Below are 20950 nucleotides of genomic sequence, written 5' to 3'. Positions count from 1 at the left end.
ACAGTTTTTAAAAAATTAAAGACTGCATTTATTCTAGCCGAAATAAAACAAATCAGACTTTCTCCAAAAGAAAAAAAAATATCAGACATACTGTGAAAATTTCCTTGCTCTGGTAAACATCATTTGGGAAATATTTAAAAAAGAAAAAAAATTAAAGGGGGTGGTTAATAATTCTGACTTCAACTGTATATGTATTTACGTATGTATTATATTATCTTCGCATAAAGTAAAAAAAATGAATTACCACTTGTGCAAGGCATATAAAATGCAAAGTCTATGTACAGGACAGTAAATTTGACGTAGTTCTCTCTTCTGGCTGCGGTCACAATCTCAAACATGTTGTTTTCCTTTTTCTAAAAGTCTTGATAACACCAACATTTTCTTGTAAAAAAAATATTTGTTGTACTCTCCCATTCACTGCGCTCTAGGTTTACCCAACTACAACGACTTCCACTACTGAGAAACCCAGAAATGTGAAAAGGGTCCATACTCAGCTTCCATTGCTGTTAATGCCTTTTTACTAATTTAAACTATGTATCTATTAATCACAAACAAAAGGAACTAAATGAAAATCCTGGCATTATGTGTTGACCTACATATTGATCTGTCTCAGACAGTCCCTCAGGTCTTCAATAGTGCACATCTGTGTCCGCACCCAGATGCCAGAGGAAGACCAAGCTGCATTTCAGATCAATACTCCGAGCAGCTCACAAAAATTACACACCCATGAACACACACACACGCACGCACGCACGCACGCACACACACAAACACTCACATCCAAATCCTCCCGTCTGGAGCACAAGAGACTCTATAAAGGCGTAACTCAGAGGAAAGGCAACCATTGTTTAAAAAAGAAAAACACATGCAAGTACATTTACACAAGTACAGTGTTTCTCAACCACATTCCTGGAGGACCACCAACACTGCATGGTTTGGATGTCTCCTTTGTCTATCACACCCATTACAGGTCTTTCAGTCTCTAATGAGCTGATGATCTGAATCAGGTGTGTTTGATTAAAAAGACAAAGCAAATGTGCAGAGCTGGTGGTCCTCCAGCTACATGGTTGAGAAACACTGCACTAGAACATTCATTCATTTTCCTTTGATTTAGTCCTTTTGTTTACCAGGGGTCACCACAGCGGAATGATCCACCAACTTATCCAGCATATGTTTTACACAGCTGATGCCCTTCCAGCTGCAACCCAGTACTGGGAAACATCCATACACACTGATTTATACGCATACACTTCAGCCTATTTAGTTTATTTAATTCACCTATAGGGCATGTCTTTGGACTGTGAGGGGAACCCATGTGAACAAAGGGAGAACACACAAACTCCCCACAGAAATGCCAACTGATCCAGCCAGGACTCAAACCAGCGACCTTCTTGCTGTGAGGCGACAGTGCTAACCACTGAGCCACAGTGTCACCCTGCACTAGTACATATAAAAGTATATTTAAATAGTGCACAGTGCACTTTCAAGCACATTATCATTAGTGATGCACCGAACATGTTTTTTCAAGGCCAATTTGAATTTATTTACTAGCAAATTAGATACTGATTTAAAAAAATTATAATAAAATAATAATAATAATAATAATAATAATAATAATAATAATAATAATAATAATAATATACAGGAAAATGGTTAGGCAAGCAAAATGTTTCTTGCTTTATCACAGTTTAATACAGATAAAAAACGACAAAACAAAACAAAACAAAACAAAACAAAACAAAACAAAACAAAACAAAACAAAACAAAACAAAACAAAACAAAACAAAACAACAATCCATACAGGTACTGAACTGTGAAGTTTTTTTTTTCATAAACTGTCCCACCCTAATAAAGATGCACTTAATTGCATTTAACTTAGATAATTGCATTTAGTAAAAAAATATTTATAAAGCATTTTAATTTAATTGCAATTAACAACCAATTATCTATTTAAAACTATTTCATTTAACATCCTCATCAGCACTCTTCTGAACTGTATATTAAAGAGTATTATTTCACAAGGGAACAGACAATATCTAAAACAGCAAGATGGGACAGTCATGCTTTTATTAAGCATTTGCGTCACTGGGTCTTTTGAGGTTCAGTTTCTGAATGCATAGTGTCTTGGCTGGCTGAGTTAACTGCTCCATTTGTCTGTACACTAGATAGACATTTACAAAGCCACACAATAAACAGACCGTCACTAAGAAATGCTTCTATTTACCGCATAATTGACAGCATTGGTCCAATTGAATCTATCTATCTGGTGGAAACAAGATCTTTTGAAAGTCAATCATGTGCATCATGATGAAATAACTTGCTAGCTTAGAGGAAAAGGCAGAATAACATATTTCAAGTAAACTGGCAAGCCTGAAAAACTTGTACGCATCATTAGCCCATTGATCCTCATTGCTATGGTACAGACTGAATGAATCATCATTTCAGCAACAAATGCAGTCATGGGGTGCAGGAACAGAAATCAGACAGTCAAAAGCCTAAAATTGACAACTAAGCCAAGCCTTTCACAGAACTTCTGTCATAATAAATAAATGAATAAATAATTAAGTAAGCAAGTAAATAAATATGTATTTTTTATTTTTATAAATATTCATTTACTGGGAAACACCCATACACTCTCATTCACACACATATTCATACACTATGGACAATTTAGCTTATATTCCCAATTCACCTATAGCGCACGTCTTTAGACTTTTGGGGGAAACTGGAGCACCCGGAGGAAACCTACGCGAACACAGGAAGAATCACACAGAAATGCTAACTGACACAACTTGAACCACCAATGCTCCCCACCGCGCCACCATATCTATCTATCTATCTATCTATCTATCTATCTATCTATCTATCTATCTATCTATCTATCTATCTATCTATCTATCTATCTATCTATCTATCTATCTATCTATCTATCTATCTATCTATCTATCTATCTATCTATCTATCTATCTATCTATCTATCACACTCGTGGCAGTGCCATGTGGCTGTATATCAGCACTGGTGGGAGGCGTGTTGGCACGAGGCCGCAGGTGTCACACCAGTGACAATATACAGCCACATCGCACTGCTACGAGTGTGATATTCCGTTTATACAACAGTACGACGGCATAATCGTGTGTATAAAAAAGGAAAACCAAACACGATGAGTTTTAAAACCCTTTTGTATTAGGAACTACTTTCTTCCGCCATTCATTCACATCTGCAGCTGACGTCAAAACAGCAGAAGCCGTTACCAACATCATTTTAGAGCTAGTATTTAAATGATTCTCTAGCGTAATATCTAAAGTGATGACTAAACAAGTGATTTTGTGGACATTTTTTTAGGTTATAAGGCTGAACGGCATGAAATGACAGAGATATCTCCCAGTATTTCTCTGTTGCAATCGGGAGATCACAATATTAATATGATATAAATACAGCACTGCAACATACAAAAGAGAGAGACTGACTTAGAAAGTCATTTACCTGTTTAATAATGAGTTGATCAGCTGTAGTTTGAAATTATGCTGTTTTCTCTTAGGGCTTACTATGCGATCTCTTTCGTCATATTGTGGATGAACATCGTCAACCGTCTTTACTCAAAGACAGGCTAATGGCCACTGACGCGCTGTCTCTCAGAAATGATAAATATTTTAAAATAGGCACTATCCTTATAAATCAACTGCATTGTTGCAATCTGAACAACTACATTCTTGACTAAAAAAGCCTCAAAGTATATTTTGTTGCCCAACAGCAGCAGTATTTGTCAAACTGTAGTGTCCTCTGCTTGTTGCTGTATGTGTAATACACAAGGGTGAAGGGTGAAGAGGTGAGTGCTGTTACTGGCATTTCTGTTTTCGCTGGTCATATTCTATAATCGTAAAGCTCGAAAATGTTTGTCCTACACTGTAAAAAATGCTGGGTTCCACACAATTCCTTCATGTTGTCCCAACACAAATTGATCAAGTTAACTTAATAGTTTTTACAAATTTAAGTGGATTGAACAAAAACAATTAATTTGTGCCTAAAAAACCCTTAAGAATTGTGTTAGTTCAACTCATGTTAAATAAATAGTTTAAACAAGACGCAAACTTAATTTTTTGAGTGAGTTCCCAAACTTCCCATGATGTTGGGCTCTCAGCATGAGTGGGGGTGATTTTGTGATTTCCTGCCCGATGAAGCGGCAGTACTGAATCATTCCCCAGAGAGATGACCTCACTCTGCTGCTACCTCCTGTTCACACACCATTGATCTGCCACACAAACACTTCACCTCACACAGCTACCGTCAACATCCTTGACCAGAACTGGACAGACGTCTCAGCCCGACTCACACGGGTCAGCGGAGAGCGCCTGCTAGGGCCGTAAAACACCTCCTGAAAGTGTGCGTTCCTCTACAGAAGGCATGGCTTTTGTGCTATGGTTTATAGCTTGAGCCAGAGTATTTCACGGAAATCTGGCATGTGTTGAATCATAAAGCAAGAGCTTAGAAATTATCCACTGACTGCCAGAATAACCTTCATATGATATATGGATGTATAAAAATGAGCTAAAACCAGTTCTCAATCACACAAAAAGCAACAATCAATTTTTAAAACATCAATAAGTTTACAAACGTGACATCACTTCAAATACTATGCAAAACCGAAAGGGACTTTGTGTTCTTAGGTGATTCTGATTGGCTTCTAAACAATATAAAAGGAGCACATTCATCTTTTACGGCAGTCCAGAGCAATTTAATAAACCTGAATTTCTATCAAAGCCATGGAATTCCCACAAAAGGATTAATCAAGACAACGAATTGCAATGGAGCGGGAGGATGGGCGAAGAATGCACACAACGTTCCAAGGGGTGGGGCAGAATGACTCCATTCTCTAGATATGTTAAGCTCCCTAAAATATTTAAGCTGTCAGTGAAGGGATGATTTGTGTTTTGTGCTGTTTTAACAGACATAAAGATAATTGGGCTGAATGTTTTTTTCCCTTTCAACTATAATCGTTTTTTGGCATTTACTCCATAAAGTCAGGAACAACATTGTTCACTTATAAATAGAATTTTGACCACAAAACAGGTTTCCCACTCTATGCAAATTATCAAATTGCCTGACTTTCACTGACTAAAAAGCTGAATTTTGATGACCTAACCTTATTTTTCACTTAAGGCCATGGTAAAAAAATCTGTAAAATGTGTCTAGACTTCCAGCTCATTCATCTCCATTCATTTTTAGCAAAACCAAACAACAAAATCATAATTTTGTAATATATTTAAATGTAGGACAAAACATCTGAAACAATTTGAATTGTTTTTTTTTTTTACATTTTGACAATTTAAAATGACAAACAAAAATCCATGATATTCCATTACCAGGACAAAAAATATTAAATACCCTGACTTTCAATGTCTGGAATAGACCATTTAAAATTCCATGCCAGAAATGTCATGCACTGCGGAAACCCTGCTCTAAAAATAACCAGATGAGATGTACAAAATGTTTAATTTGGCTCCAATTTGCTTTGTACTTCAAAAAAATAAAAGCTAATCAAATCAACCAGCCTGCTTCCAAATGCATGCTTAATTTACAAACCAGCTTCATGTTTAATTATTTTTTAATAATTTTCTAAGGGACAGTCTTTGCATTTGTGCCTGATGCCACACTTTCCACCTGTCACGGATCGCATTTAATATAACAGACCACCAACATCCATCCTAAACCACCGGCTGCTACTGTGACACTTTATCTGAGGACCAAAACAAACATGAGATGTCAGCAGAGCAAAGGCGGTTTTGTGCTGGGCACTTAAGGAAAAGCAAGCAAACATTTGACTATTAATTTAAGTGTTTATACCAGGGGCGTCGCTAGACCCAATTCACTGGGGCACGTGCCCCAGTAAAAATCTCCAGTGCCCCAGTAAATGCATTGAGATATGATTTACTTCATATGCAAGTGTATTTATTCAGAGTGGTAATTCAGAAGTAAAGACGTTATTCTCTATGTGCAACCGAACCAACGCTGGTAAAAGCAATGTATTTAAAAAGCAAACTGACGCATCTCCCCGCGTGTGCGCAGAGAACATGCGCGCCTCTCGCACGCGCGCCCCTCGCACATTTTGTTTAGCAAGTGGACAAAACTAAAGTTTAAACAATATGATGGTGATCTTACTAAGCATGCCTCCTCATAGATTTTTTGTATGAAGCAAAAAGGAGGGATGACTAGTCAAGGAGGTAAGACTTAAACCTAATTCTCTGCCATGTGTCAAGTCTAAGACGGCAGATAATTCTATAACACATCTGTTTTTGTATTTTATTGAATTGTCTATAGAATTTCATTCAAATAAAATTAATATGTATGCAAAAGTAATTTCTTAAATGATCTCAGCATATCACTCCAGTTGTCTTAACATTGTTTTCCAGTTACATTTAAGATTATTTTGAAGAATAATTGTATAATAGTAAGAATACTTTTATTTATAGTAAATATAATATACATATGTATATATGTATGTATATATATATATATATATATATATATATATATATATATATAGTGTATTTATATATATAGTGTATTTATATAGTGTATTTATATATATAGTGTATTTATATAGTGTATTTATATATATAGTGTATTTATAAATACACTAATGGGGGGGAATGGGCGAGGGAAGGGGGTACGTGCCCCAGTAGAGCTTTATGTCTAGCAACGCCCCTGGTTTATACTTAATACCATCAAGGGCACTATGATTCCCACAAAAAAAATAATAATAATAAAAAACGGCAGAATCCAGTCATTAAATCTGAATCAGCTGTATTAACACACAATTTGGATTTATCAGGTTCATCAATCAAACAAAAAGTAGAGCTTTGCACCCAATCATGATTTTAATCAGTGTTTCTCAACCACGTTCCTGAAGGACCACCAACACTGCATGTTTTGGATGTCTCCTTTGTCTGTCACACCCATTACAGGTCTTTGCTAATGATCTGATGATATGAATTGGGTGTGATTGGTTAAGGAGACATGGGCTGTGTCTCAATATGCGTTCTTGTGTCCTCGTGTTATCGTGTAACGTCATCATCAACTGCCAAAGTTCAGTTCCAAAACTCAAGACCACAAGAACGGAGGATGTATGAAAATTCCCGGATGCGTTCTTGATATCGAGAATGCATCAATGCAGACTTCAGCACATTTTTCAGTCTAGAAGTTCTAGAAGTCATTGTGGCTGTTAAAAGGAGGTGGGAAGTGCAGCATTTTATACCTGTTTATGATTAAAGTTCAGAGATATAACTTATTTATCTAAGGAGTTTCCCTAAATGAGACAGTGAAAGTAAACATTATTATGAAAATCTTATAAAGGCAAAACACATTAAGGGTGTTTACTGGCTGAAATGTGTTTTATTTGTATTGTGCAAAGTATATTTGTAAAGTTTTTGTGAATGTTATATATATATATATATTATATTAATTATATAATTATAATTAAAATTATATAATTATATTAATTAATTATATATATATGCAATTCCAGCGTTATGGATGTGACATTTGCAGTAAAAACTCAAAACATAAATTCGCATAGAAAGTATATGTTAACATTATATTGAAACTTTTGTTTATTTTTTCCGGAACAACTAACCGCAGAGTTAAGAGATCAGAAAATATCAATCTGTAAACATGTTTTGTACTTAAAATGAGGAAAATAAACATACGTTATGGATGTGACATAAAATGTCTGCGGGTTTATAGAATGCAACAGACTTGGTAGAAATTCTGTGAATTAAACTGCACAATCAAAAAGAAACAATGATAACCAACAGGATAAGAGTTGGCTCTCTATAAAACAAAAATTATTGGTTTTATTTTATGTAATATTTTTACATTTATGAGAAAAAAATGTGTTGTTAGGGATGTGACAGATGTGAAAATGCCACTTGTGTGACTTTAGTAAATCAAATAGAATAGTTTGAAAACATTGACAGATGCATTTTTTAATATTTCTAAAAAATATATAATATTATATTATATAATATAATATTATAATATTATAATATAATATTTCTAGGACTGTAAACGACTTGCTTACCCAAAAAACCCAGAAACAGTTTCCGTATTTTTGTGAAAACTTAATTTTTTTATGGCAAGGTTGATATTTGCACGGAATTGCTCATATATATATATATATATATATATATATATATATATATATATATATATATATATATATATATATATATATATATATATATATATATATATATATATATATAAATAAAAGGGGGAAAACAATAAATCGTTGTATGAATGCTGTAATGTTTAATTAATTTTCCGTTAAAAATGCCTGAAGGTCATGTGACCATCAGGAAGAACGCAGCATTTTTTTTTTTTCAGAGGACGCGTTCTGTGTTCTTGCAGTCTCCGGAGTTCATTCTTCCGAGGTAACCTGGCAAGAACGGTCTTCACGAGAACTTAAGTCCATTATTAAAAATTGAAAAACAGCCTGGAAAATGCGTAGAGCTGGTGTTCCTCCAGGGACGTGGTTGAGAAACACTGATTTTAATGAGCTGAGCAGGCTTTTTTGGCTACACCAGTAATAATACCTCTTAAAATAGAAAACTATGGATGTCAAATTAGCCCAATTCCTAACATCGTTACAGGCTACTGTGAGTAGTGAATAATCAAAGGATAAAGACATTCTTTATAAAAAGGGGTTTCCAGCTCATTCAATTCTTGGAAATGAATCATTGGTGGCTCATTTATCCTCTACTTCTCACAGACAGTCTACATCTGCTCTGGCGGACATAAAAACCCCCCACAGACCAAATTTTAAGACCTTCTATAGCCAGACTATTAAATTACTATTTCAACAGAGCCACTGACACAAACTAAGATAACAACGAACACACAGCCAAGAGGAACAGTCTGGGAAAACATAAAGGCACTTCACGGATACTAGATGACCGGAAATGCCTTAAAGTTACTTTAACTCATTTGTGTCGAGGACTAAACGAGCCCCATCTCACTGATATAAATGTAAACAGATAAATTAAATACTGATTTAATACTGATATAAAAAAAAGGAATTTGGCACAAATGTTTTGTTCATCACTCTTCCAGAAGTAGACATGTAAACCAAGCATTATTTGGCATTAAGAAATGTATTTTCCAAACCAACACGCACTTGTTTTTTCCCTCTATAGGTGAAAAAAATGGCTGGATCAGCCACTGAATGTAATAACATGCATCAAAACTACTCAAAGATACCATAACCAGAGGGAAATCCCAGCATGAACCAGACCCACATGTAATGGGTGGAAAAAGTATTGCAAGGACTAATATTTACTGGTCCCTTAAGGGTAAAAAAGACCCCAATTGAATGGGAAGTTTTGCAATGATCTCCATTTGGAGGAGAGAAATAGCTAATGGTTTCTGTCAGATAAAATGTCACCCCTGCTTTCTCGTGTTTCATACCCAAACTGGACACTTTGCAATAGGATACTGGAGACGACACAGGGGTTACCGAGAGAGCCTTACTGTTATTTAACATTATGAAAATATCATACCCTGGAGACAGTCGTGCAGAATAGAAAGGAAACACACACTCTTGTTTACTATGAACACACAGGGGGCAAAGTTCTTGTTTTTTTTTAGAGAAGGAACATTTTTGTTTACAGTGTTTGATAACCAACCCATCCACCAAACAAATGTGTCGCTAATGTTGCTATTAAGATGTGAAAGTTTTGCTTTTCAAATGCCCACATAACATGCTGGCAAAAAACATTTCATGAACAATGTATTATAGTATTATTAAAGTATTATTATAGTATTATTACTGTGATTATTTTCATAATGACCTTAAAGGAAAGATAACTTCAAACAAGTCTAGTTCTGAGAATGTTTACCTGTTCGCTGAGAATATGTAGATTTCAGCCAAAAATCAAAAGGTTGGATTAAAGCTAACATTAGCCTACTGTAAATAATGGACTGTTTCACTTCATTAAACCACACTGTATCACCAGGAGCCAATGGTATTAATTATGTTCTGACTTTTCTTTGTTAATTTTACAGCCACTAACTTGCATTTTATCACTAATGACTACAGTTTCAGGTACAATTACTTTATACTCTGCTAAGGTCACCTACATCTTGAATCGCCTGTGGGTGAGTATGTCTTTGATAATAACAATGATAATATTGGTCATTATATGTATCAAAATGTTCACAGTTGCATTTAAGTTGGCTGTTTTTTACAGTTCAATGTCTAAAACCAAAAGCAGAATCCTTTATGCAAGTCTAAACATAGAATATTTACTTTATTGATTTATTTTGATCATTAACAACCAATTACGTAAGAAAAAAGTCTAATAATGGTAACCAAAGCCAAGCAGAGTCACCACAGTAGCACTTGTTTAAATGTTAAAGCACAATAAATCAATAAGCCATTTCCACTTCGCGTGACAAGCTTCATTTCGTGTCACTTCTTCATATGACTGTGGTGACTATCAAGTATCAGAGTTTTGTTGTAGGAACATATTTAAGACAATTCTTTAAAGAACATTCTCACTTTTTAAAGACAAACTCTTGGAGGAGCTTAAGGAGGACTTACTTTCTCCTGTACTCGTCTCTCTCGCGCTTGACTTTGGCCAATACATTGTACAAGGCCCTGAGTTCAGGTGTGATGGTGTCAATCTGAACCCCGACACCATCAGGATGAGTCCAGGAAACTCCGGGCCCCTGGCGAGTCTCGAACCGTCCTCCGTAACGGGCGGTGTGCGAGAAGCTCCAGATTTTACCGGGGAGTCTGGACTGACACGGTGCGTTTGAATAAGGCTGTTCGAGGTTCGTCTGGACAGCCTGCTCCCGGGAAAACAGCTGTCGGTACCGAGCTTGCTCCTGGGCGTGCTGCAGCTGGATCTCTAATAACTTATTCCTGCGCTCCAATTCGTGGACTTTGGATAGGAAGCAGCGGAAGCGGAGGTTCAGTGTTTTTAACACATGAATGTTGGAGCCCAAATCGTTCCTCAACGCGCTGGTTGCCGTGGCTCCGGACCCGCTCCCGACCGCACACGCTTCATTCATTCCGAGAGGCACTGGGGGTTCAGTGAACAGCATCGGGTTGAGAACTGGGTCTGGAAAACGACGAGGTAAATCCATCTTTATCCTTGAGCAGCGTTTCTACGCACCAGACTGCAGATGCTGTGAAGCAGCATACGTCACATCCATGCTCTAGGACGCAAGGTGCACTCCCTTTATCTAATGTCACACAAATAACAGGCCATACTCGCTCCTTAAAGCGCAGCGACCGGTGCACTTTTCATGAGCTCACCGCTGCCCTCCGACCATCCTCTGGTGATGCAGTGGGCTAGTTGTTGGCCTCAACTTGCCGTGAAGACTCCGCTTTCAGCTTGAGGAACTCTCCAGCCAGAGGAAAACGGGAGGAGAGAAGACGACGTGTTTGCTCCGCCCTTCGTAACAGTCGCATTGGGTGCTGTGTCTTTAAGACACGCCCCTTAATTTACATATTATAAGAGGCGTGAGCATAACAGTAGGTTTAGTGGCTTTAAAGTTATTTACATATTAAATAATAAGTTTGTTGATAAGGTCTACAGTTAAGACTTTTATAAACTAAAATCAATATGTGTTTCAGCAAAGATCTGTATAGAATAAATCTAAAGATATATATTTTTTAGCTTTTTACCATTTTTATTGGTAAATTATTAACACTCTGAATCAATTGCTATTGACTTCTGATGCTTTTGTGCTCACGCTTTCCCACCAAAATGACGTCACTTCTTAGAGTATGGTGTTATTAAGACATTTGTTTTTGAAATTTGGTGTGATAATTGTTTGTTTTCCTCATTTTTACAGAATACATAGAAAATGTAATTTTTTTGTTGGCAAAATATTCACAAACTGAAATTATCACTGGCGGCGCAGTGGGTATCGCTGTTGCCTCACAGCAAGAAGGTCGCTGGTTCGAGCCTCGGCTGGGTCAGTTGGCATTTCTGTGTGGAGTTTGCATGTTCTCCCCATGTTCGCGTGGGTTTCCTCCAGGTGCTCCCCCACAAATCCAAAGACATGCGCTAGAGGTGAATTGGGTTAACTAAATCGTCCATAGTGTATGTGTGTGAATATGTTTCCCAGTGATGGGTTGCAGCTGGAAGGGCATCCGCTGCATAAAACATATGCTGGACAAGTTGGCGGTTCATTCTGCTGTGGCAACCCCTGATTAATAAAGGGACTGAGCCAAAAAGAAAATGAATGAATGAAATTCTCACCAAAGTGACTCAGCTAAAGGGTTTCTCCTTGACTTAATCTTATTACGACATTAAAAAGGATTGAAAATAAAAAGTGTAAACACATTGTGAAATATGAAACACATCCTGATTGAACGTTTTTATTATAAAAGTTTATAAATGGATAGATTTGCATTTCTTCCTTTCTTGATATAATCTTTACTTTTAAGCATTGTAAATATATTTTTATTGTCCAAGTCTTGGTTAATGCGTGTTATGAATGGAGGAAAAAAGAATGGAAGCAAATTTTGCAAAAGGCTAAAAGGAGGCAAACTGTCTTATTAATTAAAACATAATTGAATTAGTTTTAAAACCAAAAAATTGTAATTTCAAAAGGTGGTACAATTGAATTTAAAGTGATTTCCAAAGCATTCATAGATTGTGACAGTTCAAGTTGTAATGTAATAAAATAAGTCCATGTCATAATTGGATTATAACTGCTTACTAATGTAGTTTCATAAATCCCCTAAAACGCTTGATATATTTGAACGATATGAAAGAGAAAATACTGACAGACTAAATCCAGGAGGACTATGGCAACATCTCCAGCACACACAAAGAAATGTTATATTTATAACTATAATCATTCATAAATGAATTATTAGAACACTGGTATTTTCAATCCAGGTATTTGTTGTCAGCTTTATTCGTTGTAGTGTGTTAAAGACATGAAAAAAGCCTTAGTTTTATAAGAAATGTAGATATAATTTATTTCATACATGCTAATTTATAAATGTATATTTGAAGAGTTTAGATGCAAAAACCTCTAAATGCCATCTGAATTTTTCCACTAAAATGAGCACTTTATCAGCCTTCTGTGTGTTTGTTCAGTCATAACACTTTTATGGCAAAGAATATGTCCTTTTCCTGCTCTTTAAAGTGAAATATCTCTACATAAACAAAGGAAGCTGAGAAAAACGTTTAGTTTCGATGGAGATTTCAGACAGCACTTAGAGGTTTTTGCATCTGAACTCTTCATTTACAACATTATTTTTGAAGGTATCCACATTTTACAGTGTAAAATTTCACACAAGTGCCTAAAACTTCAGCACTGTAGCTTTGCAGACAGGTTTCTTAAAGTGTCTCAAAAGACATTTGCTCAGTGTTTTCGATTTCTTCATGTCTTTCCAGATGGATTGGATGACGGCGTGATCAGATCTCGGTGTACTTTCAGACTCATTATGAAAACAAATCTCACTGCATTATTACAATTAATAACAAAAAAAGGTCTGAAATGTAAACTGAAATTGATAAACTATACAGCACATTATAGAAAATTAATTTGATTAAAAACAGAAACGTTTAGAAGTCAAAGTTTAAGATGAAATACTAAAATATAAACAAAATGACAAAAGAAAACTGAGAATATATAAATATATATATTTTAAAATATTAAATAATATAATATTGTTTAAATAATACCAAAATAACGGTGCTTAGATGACACATTGAGCCAGATATGGTATTCTTACAGCTTTATTAAGTTGAGCTAATTCAAAAAGCAGACATTCAGCAACAGTTGAACATTGTAGCAGCGGGAATAGGCGAATAAACACTAACTGGGATTTTTCTCATTTTCTTTTTTTTAAACAAACTTCACACCATGCATTCAGCTCAAGAACACCTTCTCGCAGGTGTGTGTGTGTGTGTGTGTGTGTTTATATTGTAAGAATAAACTCAAAATCACTGAGACTCTTCTCAGTGGCACCTTGCTTACCAGAGGCACAACTAGCTCTGGGGGAAAAATGTTTAATTTGCGGAATATTACCGAGAGAATTACGGTCACGTGGAAGACAAACAAAAAAAGAAATTTAGTATCACGTTGTTGTTTTTGAGCAAACACACAAAAACCCAACTGAAAAGAAAAAGTGGAAAAAAAGCTCCCAAAATAAATATGCAGGCCCTTTTTTATTCTCTTTATCTTTGAGTTTCATTGTTGACGCAGGTAAAACCCTTTACAAATCAGAAAATTATTTGCACGTCACGGGGGAATAACACACTAAACAAGCTTTCATCTCACTCTTTAACCATTTACACATGGAAAAAAACAAAACAAATAAACAACCATCACACACTTGCATCGCATCACAAAACCAGGCCTGGTCTCTCACACAAACTGCAAACAATTCATTGAACACCACTGCAAAAAACAAAAAAATAACACAGAACAAGACAACGAGAGATTAGTTCTCATTTGAGTGAATCTGTAGCTTTGGGCCAATTTTTAGAACGAGTGAGAAATGGAATCGAAAAAGGGACAAATAAAAGCCTTGAAGATTGTTGATGAAATAATTCCCAACCAGATTACCTGCAAAAAACAGCATGGTGCGTTTGTGTTTGTTAGGCATTACAAAACCATTTTTTGTTTTTGTTATTTTTTTTTAGAATAAATGCGCATGAACTCGTCAGGCTACACGTCACTTTTTTGTTTAGGAGAGAGTTATGACTGAATGAACCCACGCGGAGGTCGGGAGCACAGGTGGAGGTGAATGAGTGTGTATGCGAGCTGATAGAACTTTTTGGGAGCCTGGGCCCCGATTGAAAGGTGTCCCTTTGGAGTTGCCATTGGCAGTGTCCGGGAGGCGGACAGACTCTGTGTTTAAGGAACACCTGCACTGGACAGAGCGCTCACCAGTCCATGAATGAGGTGCATAAATGAGTGCCATCAGGGCACAGAGTTCAACAGGTCCTGCAGGAAGGCGTCCGGATCTGGGATGTCTGACAGAAGCCCTGGAAAAGGAGTCAAGACAAAAGGTTAACATTCTGTTGGGCAATGTGGCAAAAAAAAGAAGAAGAATCATCCTGAAGATTTGATTAAGAATTATTTTTGTTTACCTGGTTAAAGTATACCAGGGTATCTGCAGGTTTCTAAGAGTTAAATTTAAGACCTTTTTAATAACACGTACACTCACTGGCCACTTTATTAGGTACACCAACTGCTTGTTAACGCAAATTTGTAATCAGCCAATCACATGGCAGTAACTGCATTTAGCCATGTAGACATGGTCAAGATGATCTGCTGAAGTTCAAGCCGAGCATCAGAATGGGGAGGAAACGTGATTTAAGTGACTTTGAACGTGGAATGGTTGTTTGTGGTCTAAGTTTTTCAGAAACTGCTGATCTACTGGGATTTTCACGCACAACATTTCTAGGGTTTACAGAGAATGGTCCGAAAAACAGAAATTATCCACTGAGTGGCAGTTTTGTGGGTGTAAATGCCTTGTTGATTCCAGAGATCAGAGGAGAATGGCCAGACTGGTTCCAGCTGATAGAAAAGCAACAGTAACTCAAATAACCTCTTGTTACAACTGAGGTATGCAGAAGAGCATCTCTGAACACGTTGAACCTTGACGCGGAGTGGCGGTGCCACTCCTGTCAGCTAAGAACAGGAAACTGAGGCTACAATTCACAGAGGCTCACCAAAATTGGATGATAGAAGATTGGAGAAATGTTGCCTGGTCAGATGAGTCTCAATTTCTGCTGCGATATTCGGATTGTAGTGTCAGAATTTGGCATCAACAACATAAAAGCATTGATCCATCAAGCCTTGTATCAAGGGTTCAGGCTGGTGGTGGTGGTGTAATGAGATGGGGGATATTTTCTTGGCTCACTGTAGGTCCATTAGTACCAATCGAGCATCGTGTCCACGCTACAGCCTACCTGAGTATTGTTGCTGGCCATGTCCATCCCTTTATGACCACAGTGTACCCATCTTCTGATGGCTCCTTTCAGCAGGATAACGCGCCATGTAGCGCAAATCATCTCAGACTGGTTTCTTGAACATGATAATGAGTCATGTTCACTGATATCACCAGATATCAATCCAATAGAGCACCAATGGGATGTTGTGGAACAGGAGATTGGCATCATGGATGTGCAGCCAACAAATCTGCAGCAAATGTATGATGCTATTATGTCAATATGGACCATACTCTGAGAAATTTTTCCAGTACCTTGTTGAGTCTATGCCACGAAGGATTAAAGCAGTTCTGAAGGCAAAGGGGGGTCCAACCTGGTACTAGAAAGGTGTACCTAATAAAGTGGCGTGTATAAAATAAAGTGAGTGTAGAATGAAATTTAAAACCAATTGTATAGTATAATTTTATAGTACCAAATTTACCAAAAAATAAAAAATTATTACCATTTTTAACACTCTAACATATATAGAAAGAGTTAAAATCTGAAAACAGTCTTTGAACTGACTAATAATAACTAATATTAATAATAACTGGGATGCAGCAGAATCGCCAGTCAGGCCAGTCATGCAAGAAAACAGACGATTGCGGTCCCTGTCCAGTCGATGGGTCCATCTCTAGTTCTTTATTTGCTAACATGCAGGTTGATGCAGCTGTCAAAAGCTATTTTTGAGGATAATGCTTACGAAATTTGCTTGTGTAACCGAAATCCCCATGGATGTTTATTTTATTCTTGTTGTTTATCTTGATTTCTTGGTGACAAATAGATAAAGATTTTAAGTTCTTTACCGTCAGTTGCAATGCATTAAGAACTTTGAAAAGCATATTAGACTAACTAAGGCCTTATCTTTATATTCTGAAATTTAAGACTTTTTAAGGATCTGCAAACACCCTGTACACTTAAGTCAAAAACAGAAAAGAAGCATGAGATGCTGGCAAAGGTCTCAAACATATGCTTTGTCAACTTGAAAAATAATATGAAAAATGACTTATTCAGATAATTCAATATTTACAGATGTCATTTTTAGATGTTCACTATGTTTCAGACGTTCATACACATACGTCATCCACGTTTACATTGCTTTCATATTTAAATCACTTGCCTGGTTCTTTCCAAGGTTATACTAGTGTTGCATTTTTTTATTTGTTTTTATTTTAATACTATTTTTAAATTGGCTGTTTAGTTTAATTTTAAAGCACCTTCAAAACATCTGGGGGCTGCCCAATTTAATGCTGTACATAAAAAGAAAATATGAGCAATATAAGACCAAGAAATAGAAATAACAATACTGTTATTGCTCAACATATCATGGGCAGATAGATTTTAAACTCATATGAAAATCAACAGATCAATACATGTTAAAAGCCAAGGAAAACAAAGATTTAAAAACTATTAAAGAGTGGGCCATTTTAAGCTTTAAAGTGGTTTCCTGTTTTATTACATGTTTCCAGCTTTCTTCAAAATATCTTGTTTTGTGTTCAACAGAAGAAAAAAAGACAAACAGGTTTGTAACAAGTATGAATAAATGATAATAAAATGTTCAGTTTTGAACTATCATTTAAAGTTTCTTGTTCTTGTTTGGCTGATAAATGCATCAATTTTCAGGAGTTGTTATGGCTAGACGTGATATTTTGATATAATTTTCAATATGAACCATTTGGATATACTTAGCTTTGTGTACAGTAAATAGGATTTAGGGTTTTGTTTAAGTGTCTGACCTACGACATCCAGGAACTCTGAAAAGGATTCAGCAGGCATGAGCTCATCCTGGAAAGCCCTCAACACCCTTTCGGAAGCCTCATAGATAGGCATGTCATTGTGCCTTATGTACTCTGCGAGTGAGAAGGACCAGCCTCCCTCTGTGTTACTGGTGGGCACTTTCTGTTGTGGGAACATTGGAGATTGACATCAGACTTCACTTATTAGAAATTATGTTAATAGAAAGAGTGGAAAAAAAGGAGATCCTCATACCCTGAACATATCATAGATAAGATCCACCAGACCCCAGAAGAGAAGTGGTGAGCGGTAAACTGCATACTCCTTCACTGCTTTGTCTGTGAGCCTGAATTGAGCAAAATCAAATATGATATTAAAGCACTTACCAGACTAATATTATCCAAATCAAGAACAGTTAGTAAAAAAATTAAATAAATAGTAACATCTGATAAAATATTAGTTAAACTAACAAGAAGTAACTATACTCCTACAATATTCATTAATGTTAAATTCTACCTTTAGCATTACACCATCAAAAGTTGGATTTGAGTTAATACAAGGTGAACGGTTTCATTTATTTTAAAAAGTGCTCTAAAAATGCCATAAACTCAAATTCATTATTGGTAAAATCATACTTTAAAATGTTTAACAGCTACATAACTGTAATACATTAATGGATTCCGATTTCTGCCTTCCAATCCATCCTAGCATGATTCAACGTTCATCCTTTTTCTCGTAACTTTATTATATGATTATTAGAATCAGTATTTAAGCTTGAAATGATTTTGACTAATAAATAAAAGTTAACACATTGTTTAACATAATATAAGAATGTTCAGTGCATTTGCCTGTCTCTCTGTAACTATTTTCAGGAGCCACCAAACCAGGTCAGAGGTCATGGAGACCTCGAGTGGAACTGAAGGGCTCGATGATTGAAAACAACCATTTTCTATCGTTATGTGTTAATACTGTCTAAAGTAATTTTGATATTACTATTATGTGTTAATTCTGTTTAAAGAGATTTTCCTTTTTATTCATTATAGACTTTGTGTGGTAAAAATAAAACAGCCTGAATGTAGGAATGCAGTTTTAACCAGGTTTAAAGATGGCTGAGAGTACACTCAGCCTTGGGTAAGAAACAGATTGTACTTTGAGTGTGTGTGTGTGTGTGTTCTATTCGATTGTGGATCCTTTTCACAGGTCTGAGGTCAGCTCTAAACACTCCAGTGGATGTCTGACATTTGAATGCCTGAGATATTAAGATATTGTTCAGAAGTTTACGTACACACCCACGTGGAAACTTTCCTAGTCTATCTGTATTTTAAAAATCAGGCTAAAACACCTACATGTGTGACGCAGTTAATAATGTTATGTGAGAGTATAACTGATGTTGATTTATGATTGTAAGCAGAGCGGCATAGGAACTCATAGCGAGTGTTGAAGCTGGCTTCTGCTAATTAAACTGCAAACTATCTTCAGCAAACTTTATTTATTTGAATCTCTGTCTCCGGCTCTTCTTCATCTGACAGACTGGTCATTCTTTTGGTTCAAACTGTAAGTTATCTCAGCAACATAAACTATAAACAATAAAAACATGTTTATATTAATTAATAAACATAATTAGTCCTTTTTATACAAAATAACTATTAATATTTAACTCAATTAACCCTTTTATTCTTTCATTGCTAAAGTGAACAACTTTATAACGACTTTAAATATTCATAGCTTACTGATTAATTTAGTGTTTTCATTCTAGATATATTATAGTAATAACTAATTATAATAAACAAGCTGAAACATACTAGTTAGCTAAATAATGCAAGTTATTTTCTGAGACAATGACAAACCTAGTTAAAATATGAACTATTACAATTATTACCATTTTTAAATGATTATAAAACATTCTGAAACACTCCAGTCATCTGACACACCTAACTGAAGCCTTGCCTGACACAACCTTTCATCAGTTCTCCAGGCATACTATAGTACTGCTTACAGCCAATGTAAGCAGCCTGAGTAAGCACAAAACACTTGCCAAAACCCAAAAATAGATGCTCTAAGCACATAAAGCACAGCACACGCTTCTACAAGCTCTTTAATGTTCAAGCTCTGACACGTGCCGAGTCATGCTTTGCTCCCTTACTTGTTAGCACCCCCTGGTGAGACCTTGCGGGCATGAGCCGTGACCAGCAGCCTTCGCAAGATGTCCACCCGAGTCGCCCTCCAGCGCTCGGGCGGCAGGATGTGCATGGCTAATATGGTGAAGTAATGCGGCCCGTCCACCTCGTACGACGTCTCCATCCACTTCTCACAGGGCTGCTCCAAGAAGCTCTGCAGATTCTTCTCCTCTCTTGATGTGGCCCTTGTTCTGAAGAGAAAATAAAAAGAGCTTAAAGGTCTCCTGAAATGTGCAGTTTTATTCAAGGTGTGACTTAATTTCAACAGAAACATGAAGACAGGGTTGGGCATTTTGAGAAGCTCCTCCCATTTTATAAAACAGCCAATAGCATTTTGTTTATATGACAGCTCCGCCATCCTGTAGTGGCTTGACATATGCAGTGACTTAATTTCAATGAAAACATGAAGATAAGGCGGAGCCTATTGAGAAGCTCCTCCTATCTCATAAAACAGCCAATGCTGACACGCACCTCTCAAAAAATGTAAGTACACATTTTGTTGACACGTAGGGGGGACGAGAGCCGCAAAGGCGGAGCTACGGTTTAACAAGTGTTAAGCTCCATATGCAAACATTTGTTTTGCGTTTACTTTAAGATTAAAGTTGTTAGCTGGTTGCCACCTTGGATTGAGCGAGTTTGAGCTACTTGTACAGTAACGCCCCATTCACATAGGGCTTCAGCATCAACGCTTGACAGAGGGCATGTCTGAAGTTAGGGCTGATGCGATCATCATAGCAGCGTCAACCAATGAAATTAGTCAGCAATAGGCCACTGCCTGAGCTGGTGCATTTGCATACTGCGATCTGATTGGCTGACGCTTTTGTCGGGGCTTGAAAAGTTGAGCATGTCCCAACTTCTGCAGCGAGCAACGCCTCTGAAGCGGCGCCGACGGATCCACAATGCAGTTCGGCAACGCCTGACGTCACCCATTCAAAGTGAATGGGAAGCGTTGAAGCTGACGCCTCGTGTGAATGGGGTGTAATGCCAAGTTCAGACTGGATGATTTAAGCCCCGATTTTGATTCGCCAACAGGTTTTGAGAAATCACAGGTAAATCTGTGCTCGTTCACGTGA

The 20950-nt window shown here is 36.6% G+C and overlaps 2 protein-coding genes across 2 annotated transcripts in view; both read right to left on the bottom strand.

Annotated features, from left to right (window-relative positions):
• The window catches only part of iffo2a (intermediate filament family orphan 2a), a 42285-nt gene extending 30856 nt beyond the window's left edge, over positions 1-11429 (bottom strand). Inside the window, exon 1 of the mRNA XM_056449231.1 lies at positions 10599-11429. Coding sequence (XP_056305206.1) covers positions 10599-11146 — 548 coding nt within the window. The 5' untranslated portion in view covers positions 11147-11429. The remainder of the gene's footprint in view (positions 1-10598) is intronic.
• A 2319-nt stretch (positions 11430-13748) lies between these two features.
• ubr4 (ubiquitin protein ligase E3 component n-recognin 4) overlaps positions 13749-20950 on the bottom strand; it is a 90805-nt gene continuing 83603 nt past the window's right edge. The window contains 4 exon segments of the mRNA XM_056448882.1: positions 13749-15018; positions 17703-17865; positions 17956-18046; positions 19844-20068. Coding sequence (XP_056304857.1) covers positions 14954-15018; positions 17703-17865; positions 17956-18046; positions 19844-20068 — 544 coding nt within the window. The 3' untranslated portion in view covers positions 13749-14953.

This window comes from Danio aesculapii, chromosome 23 (genome assembly GCF_903798145.1).
Source record: "Danio aesculapii chromosome 23, fDanAes4.1, whole genome shotgun sequence".
NCBI lineage: Eukaryota > Metazoa > Chordata > Actinopteri > Cypriniformes > Danionidae > Danio > Danio aesculapii.
This window is presented reverse-complemented; position numbering and strand designations above follow the sequence as displayed.